We start from the raw sequence: 22,779 nt of genomic DNA on the forward strand, positions 1-22,779 counted from the left end.
AGCAATTTCAATGGCAAGCAAATCAGCTTGTGCCATTTAGCAAATTATGTGATTGCTAGCAGACTGCATATAAAGGACCATCAGCCTGCGCCGTCTAGAGTTTCATGGCTGAACTAGACATTAAATCAACAACAAATCATAAAGGTTCATGACAAATGTAATAGTTTAGGTTTTTGGAATATGCCTACTTCCAGACTACTGTAAGAACTGATTTTCCTGCTAAGACAAAACTCACCCTGCAATAAAGCCATAAAACGCACCCTGGACAGAAGATAGCAAAAACATTGTCCTGTCCAAACTTTTCTCTTTCCTTGTCTCTGCATCCCCCTCTCCCTCCACCCTTCCTCAAGTCACCAAAAGTTCACTAAGAATGTCTATATATCACATATGATGTATCTTGTGAATCTATTGTTTTTCCTTTTCATGTTTGGTATCATTTTAAGTGTCTCAGTGCGATTGGTAAAATGGTCTTAATTTCATTGCAGTCATTGGTTTAATGAGAAAGATTGAGAACTTAGGAGAACCCTGTTCTCCTCTGTGGGTGATGTCTTTTCAAGATATCTCCCGAAACCAGGTGCTACCCCCTGGGGTACATGAATTGACCCAAAAATATTGGTACAACCCTTTTGTTCTGGTCTGGGTATTTAAGGGTAGGTGACAGAGCAGTCTTTGGGACCCTTTACCAGGAACATCCCCCATACAGTGCTGTTTCAGTGTTTTCCTGTTGGAAAACACTCACACACCAATGTGTGTCTCTGTCAGGAATGCATTGCTTACTTTTAGAGTCATCTTTGAGTAACTGATGTCATGTATTTATTATTTCTGAATTGGCTTTTAATCATTTACTTGTGTAATTGGCATGATACATTTTTACCTGACAAATAAATGTTACAGCTTGATTTATTCTGAAATCATTATTTTAGTAGATTATGAGGAGGCTGGTGCTACCGCAGCTCTGTGTCCAGGATAGGTCAAACTAAAGGCGCATATGAACGGAGCAGTAGGCACGTTGAGACCTTTTGATTTCTGTCTATCACTGACTTGGCAAGTTGTACGGAAGTGGCTAAATAAACTACACTTTTTTGTATGAGTGAGCAGTAGGCAACCGACTTAAGAGGTATTAGCAAACCCTACACCCTCTGACCAAGATCAGACTGGCGAGGCTGTGTCCGTGAAATCCACGTAAACCCGGGGCGTGTGACTCTGTGCGGCATGGCTTTTCACAGACAAACAAACAATGCAGATTGATTTTTTTATTGTTAAAAACTACAGGGGTTGGACAATGAAACTGAAACACTGGTTTTACTTGTTATACAGAGGTTTCACACCTATATATGTGTGGGCTGATGGCCAATTAGAGTCAATATTCATGGTCGGGCTGCTAAAGCCAAACCTTTGGTCACTTGTTCCATTGCCAAATGTCAGTTTCATTGGTGCCAACAGTGCAAATCTTGGGCTGTGGACAATGTGAAACATGTATTGTTCTCTGATGAGTCCACCTTCACTGTCTTTCCCACATCCGTGGGAGTTACGGTGTGGAGAAGCCCTAAAGAGGCTTAACACCAGGACTGTTGCTGCCCAGAGTGAAGCACAGGGGTGGATCAGTGATATTTGGGCTGCAATATCATGGCATTCCCTGCTGTGCTTGATGGGCACGCCACTGCCAAGGACTACCGAACCATTCTGGAGGAACATGTGCACCTAATAGTTCAAACATTGTACCCTGAAGGGGGTGCTGCGGATCAGCATTATAATGCACCAATACACACAGCAAGACTTGTGAAAGAATGGTTTCAGAAAACGTTTCCCTGCAGCAGCATCACATAGTGACCTGGCCACTGTTCTGGAAGAGGAATGGCTCAGAATCACTCTGGCCACTATAAAGGAATTGTATCTGTCATTCATCAAGTATTTCCTGCAAAAGGATGCTCTAAACCATACTAATAAATGATTGTGGTCCAACCCCAGTAGTGTTGTCAATATGCAATTAATATAATTCTTAAAATAAAAAAAAGTAGTGAAATATCAATATTGCCAACTTTGGTTAATGTGAATGCTAAAATCATTGGGTCTCATTCATGAAACATTCGTAAATATACGAGTAAATATGTGAGTGATTTGCGCGTAAAGAGACATTCCCAAAAATTCTTCTCCCTGATTCACAAATACTTCGTAAACGTCAGATTTGATAGTGAAATGTGTGTGTGGGTTAATGAATTCCAATCAGTCGTAAATGGGACGCGCGTGCACGCTCATTCTCTCAATTACCATAAATCCCGCCCATTAAAACCGACTGACAACTATATGCATCATATTATGACACGAAACGAAGGATTTCAACATGTCTTCTCAAAAGCGAATGAAGAAGAGAAATTTCTCAGATGCAGAAATTGAAGTTTTATTATCAGAAGTTCATTCAAAATGCCACATTTTATTTTCAAGCGTACATAGTGGCGTATCAGGTCCTAAAAAAAATGATTTTTTAGGTAATAATGCTTTTACCTAAATGCTTTAGGTAAAAATGCTTGGCAGCATATTACAGATGCAGTTAATGGAGTTTCATCTGTTAATCGAACAGTCCCAGAAGTGAAAAGAAAATGGTTCGACATGAAGCTTGACTGCAACACTTGTGACTTGCGGACTTGAAAAAAAAAAATGAATAAACACCTTGAATATAAAACAAAATTAAAAAAAAATTAAAAAAAGATTAAAAAAAAGACTTGCGGACTTGTGTTCCGTTTGCAGATGCTATTACTGGCTCTCGTAATAAAAGTAAAAAGAAAAACCGTATGTAATTACTATATATAATATTTGTTCAAAATGCTGTGTAAATATGTACCCGATTAAGGTGAATAAAAATGCAGCTTATTAATGAGCAAAAAGTTCGGATGTTAAACGCACTATTTACGCGTGGCTGGGAGCAGGTGTAGATTTCTTTCGTACCAACTAACATTTGGAAAATACAAACATTTTAATGAATCCGAAAATTTACGCCAGAACCACTTTACACACGATTTACACAAAAATTCGTTCTGCTCGTGTTTCATGAATGAGACCCATTGTGTTTAAAATATTTAATTAATATCTAAAGTGCACACATTACCTTTGACAGCCCTAAATAAACAAAAAATCTCAAACAACATTACAGCCCACAACCTCCAATTTGAAACTAGATAAAATAAAGGAGTCTAGAGATTCTCAAGCCTTGGATTCTCTCATTTTTATGAGTAACATAACATCTGTGCTTAGTATTACTTTCTGCAGTTGTTGAGGCTGTGCAGCGAGCTGGAACTAAGAAACTTCCCTCAACAAAGCGGATGATCTGAGGTGACAAAAGCGAGAGCAGATTAAACCACAGTGCTCCGTACAATGACTCAGATGCGGACGACACCCATGAACACTGTCCCGCTATTACCACTTCTCACATCGCCAGTTTGTCTTGTGCAAAGGACAAGGGCAGACCCCATTAAGTGGCAAATTGCCGTCTCACGGCTTAATCAGGCGGCATCAGCATTCTTTAGGGAACATATGAAAAGCCATTATGGTCAAATCAATTCTCAATTACCTCTTTGCCGCCGCCATCGACACGTTAAATAAACATTCTGCGCTGTCACAGCTATTTCTCCTTGTGAGGCGACGATGAAATAGCTGCGCACGCGTTATTTGAGAGCCATGTGAATGCTAATGGATTGTAAATAATCATGAAATAACAGAACGATGTGAAAGTGGGACAGATAAGCATCGGATGGAACAAGCAGCATTAGAAGATTCATTAGAAACGGTCACACTCTGACCCGAATAACTGCTTGCCGGGCGTTTGTCACGGTGTGCCGCACAAGCACAGAAACACACGCACATGAAGACACAGAGATGCTAACACATGTCAACATCCTTTTACAACATCCTTTTAGCCACAAGCAGTATTAGCAAAAAGTAGGGCACTCAAGTTATGTAAACGAATGAGGGAATTAAGAAATTAGCTTTTTTTTGTGTGTTATACGTTGTACGTTATACGACATGACCTTGTGCTGCAATATACCAGTGCTATTTTCACTTCATCTTATTTAAAAGTTGATGTGACAAAAATAATGTGGCAGGATTTTTTAATTTGTATACATCCTTTAAAAAGAATACAGATGTATTTTGCTTCAGTTTAGAGTCAGGCAAGACAGACACTAAGAATGAATGTGTTGTTTTGGGGTCTTAAAGGGACAGTACACCCAAAAATGATTTCACCCTCAAGCCATCCTAGGTGTAAATGACTATCTTCCAGACTAACACAATCGGAGTTATATTATAAAATATCCTGGCTCTTCCAAGCTTTATAATGGGAGTGAATGGCGGTCCTGATTTTGAAGTCCAAAAAAAGTGTATCTATCGATCATATACAAAATCCATCCGGCTCCAGGGGGTTAATAAAGGCCTTCTGAAGCGAAGCAATGGGTGTTTGTAAGAAAAATATAATCATTTAAATCTTTATAAACTAAAATAACTAGCTTCCGGCAGACGTTCTACGCAAATCGACTTACGCCAAAAGAGTAACCCCTGACCTGACACATGACGTATTGACGAACGCGGAAGTGCAGAGGATAGAGCAAAATAAAACACCGGTCACAAATTAAAAGTCTAAAACAATCATTTTTAAAGAGAAATATTGGAGGATTTCGATATAAAAGAAGAGGAGCTTGAGTTTGTTGCCCAGCCCTATTTGTTTGAACTGAAAGATGAGTCTACTCTCACCTAGGTTTACGCTACTCCTACATTGCGACAGGGGTTACTCTTTTGGCGCAAGTCAACTTCATCTGCAGTAATCTAGGTATTTTAGTTCATAAAGTTTTAAATATGGATTTTTTTTTTTTACAAAAACCCACCGCTTCGCTTCAGAAGGCCTTTATTAACCCCCTGGAGTTGTATGGATTACTTTTATGATGGATGGATGCACTTTTTTGGACTTCAAAATCAGAAGCGCCATTCACTCCCATTATAAAGCTTCGAAGAGCCAGGATATTTTTTTTATGTAACTCTGATTGTGTTCGACTGAAAGAAGATAGTCATATACACCTAGGATGGTTTGAGGGTAAGTAAATCATGTGATAATTTTTGGGTGAACTATCAAATGTTACGCATTTTGTTTAATACACTTCTGTGCTTGGTTAGGGAAGTTTGTTGCAGATGACCAATTTTAGCATTCTTTACTTGGACTGTACAGCATCACTCCACACTGTGATCCAGACACCTGAAGGGGCTCTTTAAAGCAACACTAAGGAAAATTTTTTACCTTAAAATAATGTTTCCAAAATCGTATCAGTGGTTCATCAAGTCGTAACTGGGTGAAAGGCACTTCTGGATCCGCTTTGCAGCCCTATATCTGCTGTAACCACACCATGCAAGTTTGCCAAACCGGGTCGCGTTTCTGTAGTTCGAATGAGACATAAGAAAACTACAAATTTTACGTCAAGCGTTACAATAGTCATTATTTAGTTTTCCTTCGTTTCTGATGTCGCAATACATCATACTTTCATGAAGTCATGCAACATACTCTACATTGTCAGTGGACATCGTTCATTCCAAAGCCGGTGCTAGATAAACAGCGAGTGTGCGTGCGACAGTAGGCTGCGGGCGGCAAAATTATTTACGACAGCGGTAATGGACAATTCCGCTTCCAACCTGTAGGGCGACCGAAGAGGAAAAGTTCCTTAGTGTTGCTTTAAAATGCTGAAACTGCGCTGAAACTACAATATGCATCTGGATATATGCCTGTTTAAAAAGCACCACTCCATCGTTTGATGAATTACTGCTGCCATGATCAATTAAAAAGTACACAAACTCCAATTTTATACCTACAGTAATTCTAATTTGGACAGAAAGGAGCCATTAAAAAGAATGGCAACTGATTTCATTTTTTTTTAATATATATATTTAAAAGGGGTCATGAACTGCATTTTTTATAATGTTTCCTGTGGTGCACTTATAATGTTAGTATGATTTTTACACCAAAAATGGTCATAATTTAGAAATTAAAGGCCATTTTCTAACCTGAATGCTCTGTTGGAAGGGGCGTGTCTGCTGTAGACTTAAATGTAAACGCCCACTGCTGTGATTGGTTAACATCTTTGCATATGAAATTATTATTACACTTGTTAGTATTGTACAGTATTACAAGTGGAACTCTCTCGAAAACTTTTACTACATTTTACTATTGCAGCTCTCGAGATTAACCGTGAAAAGTGTTGATTATAGCATTATATTTAGATCTACTCCCATCGTATGAAAGGTTGCAGCGATGAGCATCGATTTCTACACTCTCACAAATGCTTTCATCATAAGTAACAGTGCAAACACGATGTCATGATGTATTTTATGACATCAGTGGTGTATTTACACTGATGACTGAAAGAATCACGTCACCTGATATGGTTGGTAAATATGATCTGGTTCATTAATCGTATATGGATTCATTTGTGGACTAATTTAAATTCTGTGCTTATCCAGATCATATGCAACATGCAACATGCAACACAGCAACACTTTGTACTTATTAATTTTAGAAGCCCAGGTTTAGAATAATTACGCCAAAGAAACAAAAACATGTTTCCCCAAAACATACAAACACACTTTTGCACACAACCAAAAAAACCCATCACTGACCTTTCCAAAGAAACACTCCTTCCAATGGGTTTCACCTGTTCACCAAAGCTCTACAATAAGTATTTAAAACTTGTAGTTGTCGACATACCTGTTACTAGACATATTTGGATCGGGGTGTTCATTAAAACACTAGCTGTCTTCAGTTTCAGTCTTCACTTCCCTTTTCGATTCAAGAAATGAGGTTGGACATTCACAGAACATTTTTATTTCTGCCACCAACATGAAAATGAGCAGAAAATTTGAAAATCCAGATTACCAAATTTTCATAATTGTAGATAATCTTCATGCTCTTTATTCTGACACTTCAATTGTGTGTGTGCCAGAAATCTACTGGAAATTAACAGATGATCCTTTTTGCCTAATGAATTCAACACTAATTTTCTGTTTTAATTATATGTCTCTACAGTGGACAGACTGTACAGTGGATGTTTTCAACCAAAACAGCATGAGGTTTACATGTCATGTGCTGCTTCCCAATTCTCATACTATCCATTCTAAATACTATTTGAAATTGGAATTAGTGTGTCCCAAATCATAGTATGCTGAAATGAGTATTCCAAAGATACCCCAATCATCTACTATTTCCGGTTAGAATCCGAAGTGCAGATCCGTGCACAGTCTAACGGCTAATATTACCCACAACCCATTGAGCATTGGACAAGGATTCGATTAGAACTACAAACACAACTAAAACTTGTTTTAAAAAACTACAAACATGCCAGATGTGTGAGAACAACGGTTAAGGGGTTTGAGTGATTAAGAATCAGTATCTAACTTAACACAAAATATTTATTCAATGTTATCCACATTACATTTCATCTGCAACAACACAGACTTTTATAAAGATACGTCTGGTCATTAACCTTTAAATGCATCATCATGCAAACACACGACTGGCAGATAAACCTGCTACAACATTTCTCTCAGATACAGAAGGAAATTAAATGAAATCGAATGTGGAGGATTTTAACTGTGACAAGATGATTGACAGCTGCAGTTTAAAGGTTGACAGGATGCAAGTAACTAATTGACAGAACGCAATTACAACTAGTGCTGGTTAGTAACTGATTACATGTAATCCGGATTACATAATCAGATTACAAAAATGAAGTACTTGTAATTAGATTATTTTATGTTTTAAAATACTTGTAATCAGACTAAAGTTACTTTTTTATTGATTACATGATTGCATATTATTCACACAATGGCAGTAAATCATTCATAATTTATTGATTCTCCTTATTCTTCTTTTCCATGTTTTAAATTTTCCTTTCTTAAAAAGCCTACTGCTTATATACGTTTAGAAAGTCTTCTAATTTTGTAAAATCGCACACACAGACCACCCACTAGTCAGGTGGCTATAATTACATGGAAAATTGAGAGGCAACAAAGCATCATTTGACCACTGCATTCCATTTATAGAGATCATTTCACATTTAAGGAGTGTTTTCTCAACATTTCAGCATTGTATATTGAATCAACTCCTGTGGAACACACTAATTACTATTTGAATTGTCAAGCTGTAAGTCGTTTAACCATGCATTGCTATGTAATTGGAAGGCTTTTGTCTTTAAAACACATTTTTATTAAAAGTTGTATTAATTTAAAATGAGTTATTTTCATTTTAAATTTGTATGATTTATTTAATTATTAGCTTTTCATTAAACTCACAAACCTCCTGCAGTTCCATCATGAACCCCATTCTGGGAAACCCTGACTTAATGCAATGTTTAATGCATGTTGTTGATAAAGAATGTAATGTAATAAAATATATATATATATATATATATATATATATATATATATATATATTCTCTTGGGGTTTTTTATGGTACAATATTATTCTATTTAATTCAAAGTGATAAATGATTTAGGTCAAAAGTAATTTAAAAGTAATCAGAAAGTAGTCAGATCATATTACCTAATATGTGTAATGTAATGGATTGTTACTAACTACAATTTTTGTCATGCAATTTGGAATCAGTAACCAACTACAATTTGTAAGCACTAAGCAGCACTGATTATGACAAAGTAGTACTGTATGTCCCAAAGCTTGCCTACTATTTTGCTACACACTCATACACTCTTTCTTCATAAAAAGTACATACTTTTAGGGCATAGTATATTCAGTATATTCTTTTTTTTCCCCAACTTTAAACATTGTTGCTTAGATCGTGTAGAAATAACGCAACAGAGAGCAATGCAAATGAATGATATAAACAAAGATTTAAAGTAAACAGAAACACTTTTTCCCTTTGTGATTTAATAATTCATGCACGAATGAGTATTAATCCGCATGCTCATATTATGCAATCATCTTTGGCCAAACTTTGTTTTCCCATTTCACAGTTGATAATGCTACAACTTCTCATACTGTAACACGCGCAATGACTCCCAAGAGCTGAAGTTTGTGTTCATAGACTCGTTAATGGCCTGTGTGACAGTTCACCACAAGAACTTAAAAGAGTGCAAACAGCACCACGGGCTAACTGTGGCATTTTAATGAGCGCTCCTTCTCTAATCATTTAGCTGTAACCTGCCAGGGACATGAACCCAGTGTCTGTAAAAGTAACCAAGGCTCAGCAAACAACTGAAGACGGGCAGATCTGAGCAAGGACACTTGGGATAGGGAGCCCGGGAATGGCGGCAGGGCATTTTTTCGGCGCTGGCGAGCAAGAGAGTTGACCCGTGAATGGCAACAAAAGTGAGTGGTAATGAGTGTAAGTGTTGCCTGAAGGTGCCGTCTTTATCATATCATCATGCCACGCTCTTCAAGCAAATGGTGGCTGAACACGATGCCTCAGGACTCACTTCTGCAGCTTGTCACCCAGCATTCTCTTGATCAAATCCAGCTCTTGTCGTCCCTATTAATTAGCTCCCACAGTGGAAATTCATTAGTGGTCTGCGCCCTGCTGTGTTGCTGGGTTTATTTCAATGAACACAACTACACACACAAATGGAGAAACTTCTTTTCTCGAACGTGGCGCATAAAAAAAACCCACACAGACTTGACGTGGTCTTCAGTCTCGGTAGGGGTGGAGTTTAAGGGAAAGGGATTCAATTTCTGCCCGTGGCACTGAAAAAGAAGTTCAGAACAGAGAAGAAAGAGAAAAACAAAGATCAGTGGGCCGCCACAAGGTTGTTTGAAGACTGCATGGCTCATAGCAGCGGTGGAAACAATGTGAACGATTCTTCTGAGAACGTCACGCTGTTCCCAGCGTGTGCGCACGCCGACGCTCTGGTGAATGTCTGTCACAGCGGCAACACGGCCACCGACGCCGCCCACAGGCCAAAATTGCTTCCAAGCGAAACTTTTTATTTTAAATGCATGATGTGACTCAAGTGTCCATTACCTGAACAAAAGGATCCATGTCACCAAGCATGTAAGACGCTGGATTTGGACAGCAGGTGGCTGCGAAAACTCGTAATTTTGGTGCTTGTGTGCTAATTACAAACACAGCTGCACACAAAGCAGATGCTCTTGTCTGGATGAAGATTACTCAGAGAAGCAGCCATCTGAGAGGGTGTGGACCATCGAGAAAAGATTTAATTATGGCAGTAAAAGAAGTTTGATTAAGTAGGAAACCGTGTGTTTATGGTGATTCGTTCTTTGGGGAAGGTGAAGATGAGTGCAAAAAACTGAGTTCAGCAGTGTATGTCTCAAATGCATATGGGATAATCACTGTTGGTCATTCGCAATTGTGTCTATATTGCTTCATTGCTATATTTCTATTGCATATATAACTGTCATACTCTCAAAAACCGTTCTCTGTTTTGGAAACTGTCCACATTATTCACATTGTCCACGCTCATTTGAAAGAAAGGGCAAAAGCAATGGAGGAGTTGAACTTGTCAAAATTGCTTTTTACTGTTTTCAATGTCTTCAGGGTTTGAGTCTTTCGCTGCAGTCTCGAGAGGTTTTCGGTGGTGGAGAAATCAACCACCATTCCAAACAAAAAGACTCAAAGTCCCTTCAAAGACACACCGAAGATCCAATGAAAAGTCCCTAGGGGTGTATAGCAGCCACTGGCATCTTCCACAAAAGATGGTACGGGGCTTGAAACTCTAAAAAATGGTAATAGAAGGGGTGTGATTAACTGTCATAAAATATTATCTGTCTACTGCAGGAGGTCAATCTATAATAATGATCTATAAATAAAAATAATAATAATTTATTTTAAATATAATTGTACATATAATAATTATCCTGGGCTCCCATTCTATTTTTATGAAACATGGGGTTTTGTTTCATTGCTACGCTGACGCAAATTTACCTGCCCGTGGCTCGGCACTATCAAAGTGCTTTAAACTTTATATTTGCCTGTTTGGATGAGGTTAAATATTGGCTTTCTATAAAAACGTCCTTTTTTTGAATTTCAGGTAAAACAGAGGTAATGGTTTTTGGCCCCTCTGTTTCTCCGGGAAGTAACAAGATCGCTATTGGTTATCTACAAACTTTTGTTTCTTCTTTTGTGAGGAAAGGGTGTGAAGTTTAACAATTCTCTTAAGTTTAATAAACATATTAACGCTGTGATTGGTTCTAGTTTCTTTCATCTCCGCTTGCTTACTAAAATTAAGCCGTTACTATCTGAGAAGTCTCTGGAAGTTGCAATCCATGCTTTTATTACGACTAGGCTGGATTATTGCAACTCCATCTACTATGGTATATCTAAGTCTCAAATTTCTCATTTACAAGTGGTTCAAAATGCAGCTGCACGATTTCTGAAAGGATGTAAAAAATTTACGCATGTCACTCCCCTTCTGCAAGATTTACATTGGTTGCCATGGTAATTATAGAATTGAGTTTAAAATCCTATTACTTGTCTATGAATCTTTACATAATCAAATGCAGAGCTATCTGTCTAAGTTACTCCACCCCTATAATCTCTCATGAAGCCTAAGGTCTGAAGATCAAAACTTACTTCAAATTCCAAGAATTCACTTAAAGTGTCAGGGTGATAGAGCTTTTTCTGTGGCTGGTCCCACTTTATGGAACAGCCTTCCAGACTACAGTACATTTATCTGCATTCAAATCTAGTCTTAAAACATTTCTCTTTTCATTGGCTTTTAATTCATTGTATTAGTCTTGTTTTGTTCTTCTCTTTTTCCTTTTATCTGTTATCTTATGGCCATTTATTTTTTATTGTACAGCACTTTGGTCTGCTTTGTTGCTGTCATTAAATGTGCTTAAGAAATAAACAGAACTGAACTGAATTATAATATTTTAAATATTTTAATGTATTTTTATATATATTTATAATTTTGCAACCACGTCACCAAAATTTAGGACACGTTGTAAAGTTTGGGGTCACTATGATCTTTTGTTTTGTTTTGTTTTTTGAAGAACTTGATACTTTCATTCAGCAAATATGCATTAAATTAATAATTTACACTTTACAATAAGGTTTCATTAGTTAACATTAGTTAACTACTTTAGTTAACATGAATTAAGAATGAAAAATACTTCTACAGCATGTATTTATGTATATTAAAGTTAATTTCAACATTTAGTAATACATTGTTAAAATCAAAAGTTGTATTTGTTAACAGTTAATGCACTGTGAACTAAACTAACAAAGCTGGATTTTTATTAACTAACATTAATAAAGATCAATAAATACTGTTACATTAACTAAAGTTAACTAATGAAACATTGTAAAGTGTTACAAATTAATCAAACATGACACTAAAAGACATTTATAATGTTTCACTCTACAATAAGCAGCAACTGTTTTCAACACTGATAATAATAATGTTTCTTGAGCACCAAATCAGCATATATAAATATAAAAGTGTCTTAGTGCCCCAAACTGTTCAGGAATAGAATAGAATAGAATAGAATAGAATAGAATAGAATAGAATAGAATAGAATAGAATAGAATAGAATAGAATAGAATACATGTGTTCAGATGTTATTGTGTAAAAACAACCACTAGCAACATCCAGTTATTTTATATATTTTTAGTTCTCACTTCAAAGAACACAAGATGTATTGCTTTAAGTCACTGAACACCAATTTGAACCCTATTTTTGCAAACGTCCATTTTCTACGTTAAATTCTCTGACTGTGTGAGAGATAATCAATACCCATGAGATCCCCTTTCCAACATCATCATCATCATCATCCTGTCCCTCATCCCACAAGCACATGTGAAGACTCACAATAGGAAGAAGGGAAACAAAACTGGAACACTGCTGGCAATGCATGATGAGACGCACCTGGTGCTTATTGCGTCTCGCCGCAGGTATCATAAATCCCACATTGTGCCTTTCCTTTGCACAACCTGCTTCCATTAATGCATGTGGTGGCCTTGATGTCCAGGAATGGAGCAGCAGAGCTGGGCCAGCTTTGAACGATGACTGCCTGTTTTCAACCCCTCTAGATCTACTGTACTTCCCTTTTCTTCACATTTGCTCACCTCAACAAGGAAACCTTGCTTCTTTGTTTGTTAGTATCCCCTGGAGTTTCACATGTCCTCCCTAAACACTTTGCCCCATTTCCTTCCTCTGTTTGGTCTGTTTTTCTTTTCTTTCTCTTTTCTGTGTGCAATAAAAGCCTTTCTGTAGCGTGTAACCTTTAATCTCAACATTTTGGAGAATGTGCAGTTCTGTTTCCAAACACTAACCAAAAATGTACTTTTCATTTCGCCCTATCTTTGATATCGCTGAATAAAAATTCAATTAAAAGAAGAAAAATGTTTAAATTCAGAGAACTGATTCTAATAATCCACTTAAAATATGTTTTGCCAGGTTTCAGCTGCAAAAGCTGAACACCAGTAAACTGAACTGCTTTGCTAGCAGGTTAATTAGCTCACTCAAAATCATTCAAAAAAAAAAAAAAAGATAGATAGATAGATAGATAGATAGATAGATAGATAGATAGATAGATAGATAGATAGATAGATAGATAGATAGATAGATAGATAGATAGATAGATAGATAGATAGACAGACAGACAGACAGACAGACAGACAGTCAGACAGACAGACAGACAGACAGACAGACAGACAGACAGACAGACAGACAGACAGACAGACAGATAGATAGATAGATAGATAGATAGATAGATAGTGGATGATGCGGTCAACATGGGACTGCAATATATCCTGCAACACCTGGACAAACTAGAGACTTATGCAAGGATTCTGTTTGTGGACTTCAGCTCAGCCTTCAACACCATCATCCCAGAACTCAAGTTAACCCAGTTCTCTGTTCAAAAGCTCTATTTGTCAGTGGATCACCAGCTTTCTGACAGAGAGACAACAGCTAGTGATGGGGAAATTCACATCCAACACCTGCACAATCAACACTGGCGCCCTTCGGGGATGTGTGCTCTCCTCACTGCTCTTCTCCAACAGCAATGCCAACGACTGCACTGCCAAAGAACATTCTGTCAAACTTTTGAAGCTTGAACTACCATCATCAGCCTCATACACAATGGTGACGAGTCTGCATATAGGCAGGAGGTTGAACAGCTGGCTGTCTGGTGCAGTCATAACAACCTGGAGCTGAACACGCTCAAAACAGTGGAGATGACTGTGGACTTTAGGAGAAACACCCCAGCACTACAACCACTCACCATCATGAACAGCAATGTTGAAGCACTGGAGTCATTCAGGTTCCTGTGCATCGCCATCTCTGAAGTGGGTCAATCATATTTGCTCTATTGCAAAAAAAGGCCCAGCAGAGGCTGCACTTCCTTCGCCAGCTGAAGAAGTTCAACCTGCCACAGGAGCTGCTGATGCACTTCTACTCTGCAGTAATTGAGTCTGTCCTCTGCTTTTCTATAACTGACTTGTTTGACTCAGCTACAAAATCAGACATCAGAAGACTACAGAGGACAGTCTGGACTGCTGAGAGGATTATTGGTGCTGTCCTGCCCACCCTCCAAGAACTGTATACATCCAGAGTGACTAAAAGAGCTGGCAAAATCACTCTGGATCCCTCACATCCAGGCCACTTCCTCTTTGAACTGTTGCGGTCTGGTCGGCGCTATAGAGCACTGAGCACCAGAACAGCCAGGCACAAGAAAAGTTTCTTCCCCCAGGCAATCTACCTCATGAACAGGAAAATGTTCTTCCAACTGTGCAATGATAAATATGTGCAATATCACTTATATTTATTTGACAATAACCTACCTTTTTTATTTAATTCCCTGCCAATTCTATTCTACTCTGCTGTAGAATGTACAGTAAAACACCTGTACATACAAATTTGTCTATTTATGTTTATTTATATATTATATATACATGTGTATCTTATTCATATATCTCTTTTCTTTATTTTTTATTTTACTATCTGTGTACTGTTGTTGTCTCTGTGTACTTTAGCATATTACCATCGTATACTGCTTTTATTTCAGTCCATATATTTACAAAAATAGTTTTCACACACTACCGCACAAAGGTTTGGGGTGAATATTACTTTTTAATGTTTTTGAAGTCTCTTCTGCTCACCAAGGATTCATGTATTTGATCAAAATACAGTAAAAACAGTTAAATTGTAAAATATTATAAATAAAAAAAATGTAAAAAAATTATTTGCAAAAATATTTCTTATTAGGATTAATGTTGAAAAGAGTTGTGCTGCTTAATATTTTTGCATATGAAAACTTGATACATATTTTTTCCAAATTCTTTAATGAAATGAAAGTTCAAAAGAACAGCATATATTTTCAAACTTTTGTAACATTATAAATGTCTTTGCTGTCACTTTTGATCAATTGAATGTGTCCTTGCTGAAAAAACAAACTGTGAACGGTAGTGTGTTCATAAATGTTTATGCGTTTTTTTAAATGTGCAAGTTTGTCGTTTTGCATTGTTAACTAAATATATTATTTTTATCAACTAAAATTATGTAATTTCAGTACATGTATAATGGACGTAATTCACAAGACATTTCCATCAAAAGACAAAAACTATGACTAGGCCCTAAAACAAAATTAAATGTAAAATGAACAATGATATTAAGATACGTTTTTTATTGAGTTTAGTGTCTAGTGACTAGTTTTCAATTATCTTTCTGATGAGACTGATAACAGACAGTCGTAGCTTCACCAATAGTACATCCATACAGATGTCTCTGAATTCAAACACTAATGTCTGGTGCTTGTAATATGAAAAGAAGAAACTACAACTGCGTTGTAACATTCAGCGAAGAGCGTTTTATAAATTTTACCCGAAAAATTAATAAAGTGGTACTTGTCATTGGCAAGTTAGACATGCTGGCAATAAAGTCTTGATATATCAAAGACAAAACGCCACTTGAGATCACAGGCATTGAAATGATTCCTCTTTGGTCTGTAAATTGCTTTGATCTCACCAATGCAGTGAATACAGTCTTCAGAAAATGCACTGGCTTTACACATATTGACGCCTCAGTGTTGAGAATCATATAAATAGTCCTTATTCAATGATTCAATAAGCTCAATTTCACCCCCCAAAAAACTGAAGGCCTATGGGGAATGAGCAATGAGAACATTTCATTTAGATGTCTCACTGAACCGGCATTCATTGTTGTAACTAATGTCTAACCAAATTACAGATTTTCCACTTAATTTAGATGCACTACCCTTCTGATAAATCTCTAATCATCAGTGTCTTTTCATTTGTCTCTTCATTTGTTTTCAAGTGTTTTTCTCTCTCTCCTACCTGATTCTTCATCAGTCTTGTGTTCGTTTTCAGAGTCGGTGAGAGTGAGAACCGAGTGGTCAGGACTGGACAGGCAAGAGCTGCGGCGGGACTTGAGTGGCTGCCCGCTCCACAGCTGGACGGCGCGCTCAGGGGTCATAACCCCCTCAGGGTCTGAGTCGGCGTCGGATCCGGCGCTCAGAGCGTATCTGTCCTGCAGCAGGCTCATATTGGAACAATATACACTGGATGACGGTGGAGGCTCACACATGCCCAGATCAGCCAATGCGAAGCTCCCTGTAATGAGAATACAAGTATTAAATAAAAAAAGAAGAAAGTGTGTGTGGCTGCAAGGCATCTCTGACTCCTAAACGAGTCGGATGATTCTGACTAACAACTGGCTTTGCTAAATTACATAATGACAACACAATCTTCATTCTAGCAAGTCTTCATTTTAGTGTGTAAATTAATTTAAGCTCTGTATTGTCCCAGTCATCTTCATTCAGTAAAGCAGTGAAAGGAATGAATTTAAATTAGATTAAGGTGGGACAAAGACTACTGGCTGTTTTTACAGCTATAAGAACAAATGTATCACTATGCTAACCATTTCAATTCAAAGTATAGGAAATCTATAGCCTAGAAATCTAGACGCACCCTAGCGGCAGCAAAATGTATTTTGCAGCCAGGTGGGTCTAGCAACTCTCAATAGACCTTCTTGCTGCAAAAACCTAAATTGGGTCAGGCCAATCACGTCGCTTATAGAGTAGGTGGGGCGGGCTTAACATATGACGACAGAGTTGCGACGGTTACCTGCCTGCGACTTGAAAACAAAGAATGACGGCTACTGGAGAACAGTCTTTCGAATCGGCTTTGTCCGCGACTCTGGAGGACTTGGAGTTAAGTTTTTCTTTGAGAAAAGAGCAAAGAACGGCACTTAAGTCATTCTTTAAAAAAGGAAGATGTGTTCGTCGTTTTGCCGGCCAGATATGGCAAAAGTTGAATGAATCTATCAACTAGCTCCGCTGTTGGGAAAACGCTCTGGTTGGTTGAAGCGCTGTCCTATTGCGTGCAGAGGGAATTTGAAAGACAGCCGTTTATCCCGCCCCTCGGAGTGAGCGTGTCTATGGTGAGTTGCCAGGCTAGGAAATCTATGGAATGAAATTGTGTGTGTGTGTGTGTGTGTGTGTGTGTGTGTGTGTGTGTGTGTGTGTACTTGTTTTCATGACAACTGAGGACATTTTTATGATAACACACCAGCAAATGAGGACACTCGGGGAAATACGTGATTTATGAGGACATTTTGGGGGTCCTCATTTTTCAAATGGCTTTAAAAACATACTAAGCAGTGTTTTTTTTTAAATGTAAAAATGCAGAATGTCTCCTGTGATGGGCAGGTTTAGGGATAGGGGCAGTGTAAGGGGATAGAATATACAGTTTGTACAGTATAAAAACCATTACGCCTATGGAATGTCCTCACAAATCACATAAACATGGCTGTGTGTGTGTGTGTGTGTGTGTGTGTGTGTGTGTGTGTGTGTGTGTGTGTGTGTGTGTGTGTGTGCGTGTGTGTGTGTGTGTGTGTGTGTGTGTGTGCGTGCGTGTGTGTGTGTGCGTGCGTGTGTGTGTGTGAAAAAAATAATATATATATTAGCTTTTAAATTATATTATTTGCATATTTATTTAAACTAATTATTTAATGTATTTAATCTATGCCCTTAGAAGAAAAGTTTTTAAAATCTTTTAAAAGTTTCAACATGTCCAAACTTGTAGTATATATAAAACAATAGAAATATATAACAGATATATGAATTCAGTTCATTTACATATGAATTAATGAGGGAAAGACTATGCATTAATGAGATAAACATTAAAAGGACAGGAATATTCATGAATTAGGAAGATCCACAAATATGTGCACTGCATAAAATCACAGCCATTAATGACTTCAAAATAATGACTCACTATTACATTAGAGTGATGCAAAGCAGGAAACCACCGATCCTTAATAATAATTTCATAAGCAGCTAAAAACATTAAGCTGAATGTGCATTGCATCCTACTACTCAGCAGGTTGGAGGAACATTTTGCAAAAACAACCTATTGAACATTTGCATTTTGCTCAAATATGGGGGGAAAGCACAGTCCACATCCACATAATACGATTGCACGACACAATATTTAATGAGGGTCGAGTAAACAGAATAGAGGGCACACAAGGATTTAAATAGGAGCAGGAGGTGTTGGGGGGGTGGAGTCTCATCCTGCACCAAGACATACCTATACAGTGCATACCTGAAACGTAGTAACCAACGGCAATCGGGGCCAGCTCCACGTAAGCTGTAAGAACAAAATGTCCCTCCATCATCTAATAACATCACCCGCAACACAATGCAAAAGTTGCATTGTGCACAACAAACCTGCTCCATATAGCAGAAACTCCCTGGTTGTTTTTATGTGTGGAAAAGTCATGCGGAGCTCTCTGCCTCCCCGCTGTTGTGTGTCTATTCCAAAGGGAAAAATCTTCCAAGGTGTAAATTTGAGATAGTGTCTAACTGAACAGCCAGAAGGCATTCTAGAAAAAAAAATATCCCAGAAGACACACTTTATAAAGAAAAAAAGGCCAAAAACTCAGCCTCCTCCAGCGCCTTGTCTGTTTAGACACAATTTCCCCCTTTTGCTCATACATCCTGGACATTAAAGTGAATATCCTTTTTTCACCAGGTGCTAAAATCCGAGAGAGTGGCAAGGTCATTTGTTGAGGGAGGGGTTACCATGGCAACATAGAATTTTTCGCATGCCGTCAGGTACAGTGAAGCATTTCGGAAAAAATCTCTTTTCACTTCAATCATCTCTTTTCAGGCCTCAGACACACCCTGATTGACAAAGAGTCCTGCTGTGATGGAGATGCAAATGTTAACACAGACTGCTAAAACTGTGAGATCCCATCAAAACATTACAGGATACGAAAAACAAGATACATGCTGTTTCAAAACCCCAATGATTTGAAATGTTCACATCTTCAGAGCACAGAGCAAAGACAATGGTTTCTCAAGTCCTAAGTGTATGGTGAGAACTATCAGCACATATCAGTTGTTCGTGCAGGGTGAACACATGTTTGCTGTTAATATTCAGATAATACAGGTAGATTTGGCTGAACATAATCTGCAGGTAAAAAAAGCTAAAAAATCAATGGATGGATGGATGGATGCTAACTGGTATCAATCTCAGACAGGTTTGTTAAATAGTTTGCCAGGTCCTAGGTGAATGGAAAACATACTTGAAGAAGTTGTTCCACATTATTAAGCAAGTCACAGTTCTCATGCAATATAGGGAGGAATAAAGATCTTTCTGAAGATGAAAAGCATGAATGGTGCAATGTCTTGCAAAAGACATGAAAACAACTAATATTTTGCTAAAAATGAATAGAGTTTGTCGACCTGTCAAAAGATTTGTAATTTAGAGCACAGAAGAACCCAGTCAGATAAAGGGCCCTATCTTACACCCGGCGCAATGCAGCGCCAATTGCGACGCAAGTGTTTTTTGCTAGTTTCAGTCCGACGCAGTTATCATTTTCACGTCCTGCGTCACGTTGTTTAAATAGCAAATGCATTTGCGCCTATAGACGGGTCCACAACGCATGTACACTCTGCTTATTGAACACACAGGGACGCACGTACAGAAGCACACAAACATGCCAAATATTTCAAATAAAAGGATTACAATGTAAAATATTATTTTTGTGTACATAAAGATATGGTGGAATCCGGCTTGTCCCGTAGATGGTCTGCTTGCGCACTTTTACCTCGCACACGAGCAGTTCCATTTGCGCTCTGGAGGCGGCTTCGGTCTTTCCACTATCAAATTCCGTCATGTAAATAGCGAATCTGCCCATACACAAAAGAAATATATTTGAAATATATTTTCAGAATATATTTTGGAATATATGCAAATATTTGAAATTGGCCCAATAAATATATTTCACACTTAACATCATATATTTTTGTTATATTTCAGAATATATTTCAATGTATTTTTTTCTGTATGGGTCCCCAAAAGTGTCAAAATATATGTGGCATATATTCCAAATACACTGAAATATATTCTGAAATATAACAAAAATATATGATGTTAAGTGTGAAATATATTTATTGGGCCAATTTCAAATATTTGCATATATTCCAAAATATATTCTGAAAATATATTTCAAATATATTTCTTTTGTGTATGGGTGCCATGGCACGAGCACAACTGGCATTTAAAGGGAATGGGAGTTGAGACTCTGATTCGCACGTAAAACGCACATAAATCCCAAAACACACCCATTACTCATTATGAGAATAGGGAAAACCCTTTTAGACCATGCGCGCCAACCATTTTTCCCATTGTTAAACTAGCAAAAGTGGATTCGGACATGCCCTAAGTGAACTTGCGGCTTGCGCATTAGACCATGCGCTTAGATCGTTAAAATAGGTCCCAAAGGCTTATTAAGGAAAGTTTCTGTCAAAGAAATAAACTGTATTAAAGGCCAGCTGTGAAAAAAAAAAAAAAAAAAAAAAAAAACCCTGTAGAGCAGCAAACAGGTATTTGAAGTCAAGTCTCCATGCAGGCTGGCAGTTATGCGTAAAGTTCTCTCTAACCTCTAACCAGATCTCACAAAGAGAAACATTTACAGAGCTTCTAAACACCACAAGACAGGCCTTAATGAAATGGAATCGGCTGGAAGGAAGGAAGGAAGGAAGGAAGGAAGGAAGGAAGGAAGGAAGGAAGGAAGGAAGGAAGGAAGGAAGGAAGAAAGAAAGAAAGAAAGAAAGAAAGAAAGAAAGAAAGAAAGAAAGAAAGAAAGAAAGAAAGAAAGAAAGAAAGAAACCAGCATGTGTGGATGGGTCTTTTTCTCATTTCCTGCTGGAGAAACAAATCCTCTCTCACAGAAGTCAGACATTCATGGTGTAAATGATGCTTTCTAAAAAGGCTAGAAGGCTGTTCAATGAAGCCTATATTACTTCATAAATGTCAGCCAATTTCAATATATCCTCCGACTTTTCTAAATTCCATCCCTTATGCTTTGGTCTTCGAGCATTATTGTCTATGTTGCACTTCTTTCTTTTTTGTGAAGCCAAGCAGTCACGCTTTCCATCTCCAGAGATCAATACCATCAGGGTACAGAGGATGCAGTCAGCATACCCTGAATAATGTCAGTCCGCCTGACTGCACTTTTGGAGAATATAGCTGCTGTGGAAAAGAGAGCTTCCTCCAATTCCTCTAGCCCCAGCGTGGGCCATTTGGGTCATTTTGTTGTGTATTGCTCCGTGCTTGAGCTGACTGTCTAACGGCTGTTTTCTCATCTGGGTCTCTTATTCATGAGAGCTTCTCCAACTCGCTCTCCTCTTTAAATGCATGTGGTGACATCAGAGCATTGCATCCCTTTGCTATGCCACCTTTATTATTAATCCCTCTGCTTTCTTTTGTTTGCCTTTCATTTGCACAGCAACTGTTAAGACAGCAGCTGCTATGTGTGTGGAATACAGAATGTTCATCGCAGTAAAGAGGAAAAATGTACAGGTATGTGTTCAACAGCACTGGCATGGTGTCAACTATGACAGAACAGGTGAGGCAGTATCTTGTACTTAAAGAGTACTTGAAAGAGTTTGTTCCAGAGTTATATATATATATATATATATATATATATATATATATATATACATATGTGTGTGTGTGTGTACTGTATTTACACACAGGGGTTGGACAATGAAACTGAAGCACTGGCCAATATGATGTTGGAGGTTTCACACATATGCGCAGGCTGATGGCCAATCTTCACTAATATACATTCCATTAGTCAAGTCAAGTCAAGTCACCTTCATTTATATAGCGCTTTTAACAATATAGATTGTTTCAAAGCAGCTTTACAGTGATAATAGGAAATTACAGTAACAGAGATGGTTTTGGCTCTAGAATAAAGTTATTGTCCAGCTAAAGTTAGTTTTGATTGATTTATTCACTTCTGTTGCAAAGATCATTAGTTAATAACTTAGGGGCCGCTAACACAACACCGTTCTAACAGAAAACACTCAACGTGCTCTGGCTCGCTCATCCGCACAAAACAGTGCCTGGTGGCTCGAGAATGCAAACCCTGAAACCTTGTGTGTGTGCGCAGGTGTGTAGGTCCAGGTACTAACTCAAATTGTATCCAAAAAACATAAAACCACAGCTGCCCAACTCACTGCAGAATTAAATGTGCACCTCGACTCTCCTGTTTCCACCAAAACTGTTCAGGTGGAGCTCCACAGAGTCAATATTCATGGTTGGGCTGCAAAGCCAAAACTTTGGACACTTGTTCCAATGCCAAATGTCAGTTTCATTGGTGCCAACAGTGCAAATCTTGGGCTGTGGACAATGTGAAACATGTATTGTTCTCTGATGAGTCCACCTTCACTGTCTTTCCCACATCCGTGGGAGTTACGGTGTGGAGAAGCCCTAAAGAGGCTTAACACCAGGACTGTCA

At 38.0% G+C, this 22,779-nt stretch overlaps 1 protein-coding gene across 1 annotated transcript in view; it reads right to left on the reverse strand.

Moving 5' to 3' along the window:
* The window catches only part of tenm2b (teneurin transmembrane protein 2b), a 256,831-nt gene that overhangs the window by 168,669 nt on the left and 65,383 nt on the right, over positions 1-22,779 (reverse strand). The window contains exon 3 of the mRNA XM_084137419.1: positions 16,299-16,574. Within this exon, the coding sequence (XP_083993545.1) occupies positions 16,299-16,574 (276 nt within the window). The remainder of the gene's footprint in view (positions 1-16,298; positions 16,575-22,779) is intronic.

This window comes from Abramis brama (assembly GCF_963993115.1).
Source record: "Abramis brama genome assembly, chromosome: 15".
Taxonomy (NCBI): Eukaryota; Metazoa; Chordata; class Actinopteri; order Cypriniformes; family Leuciscidae; genus Abramis; species Abramis brama.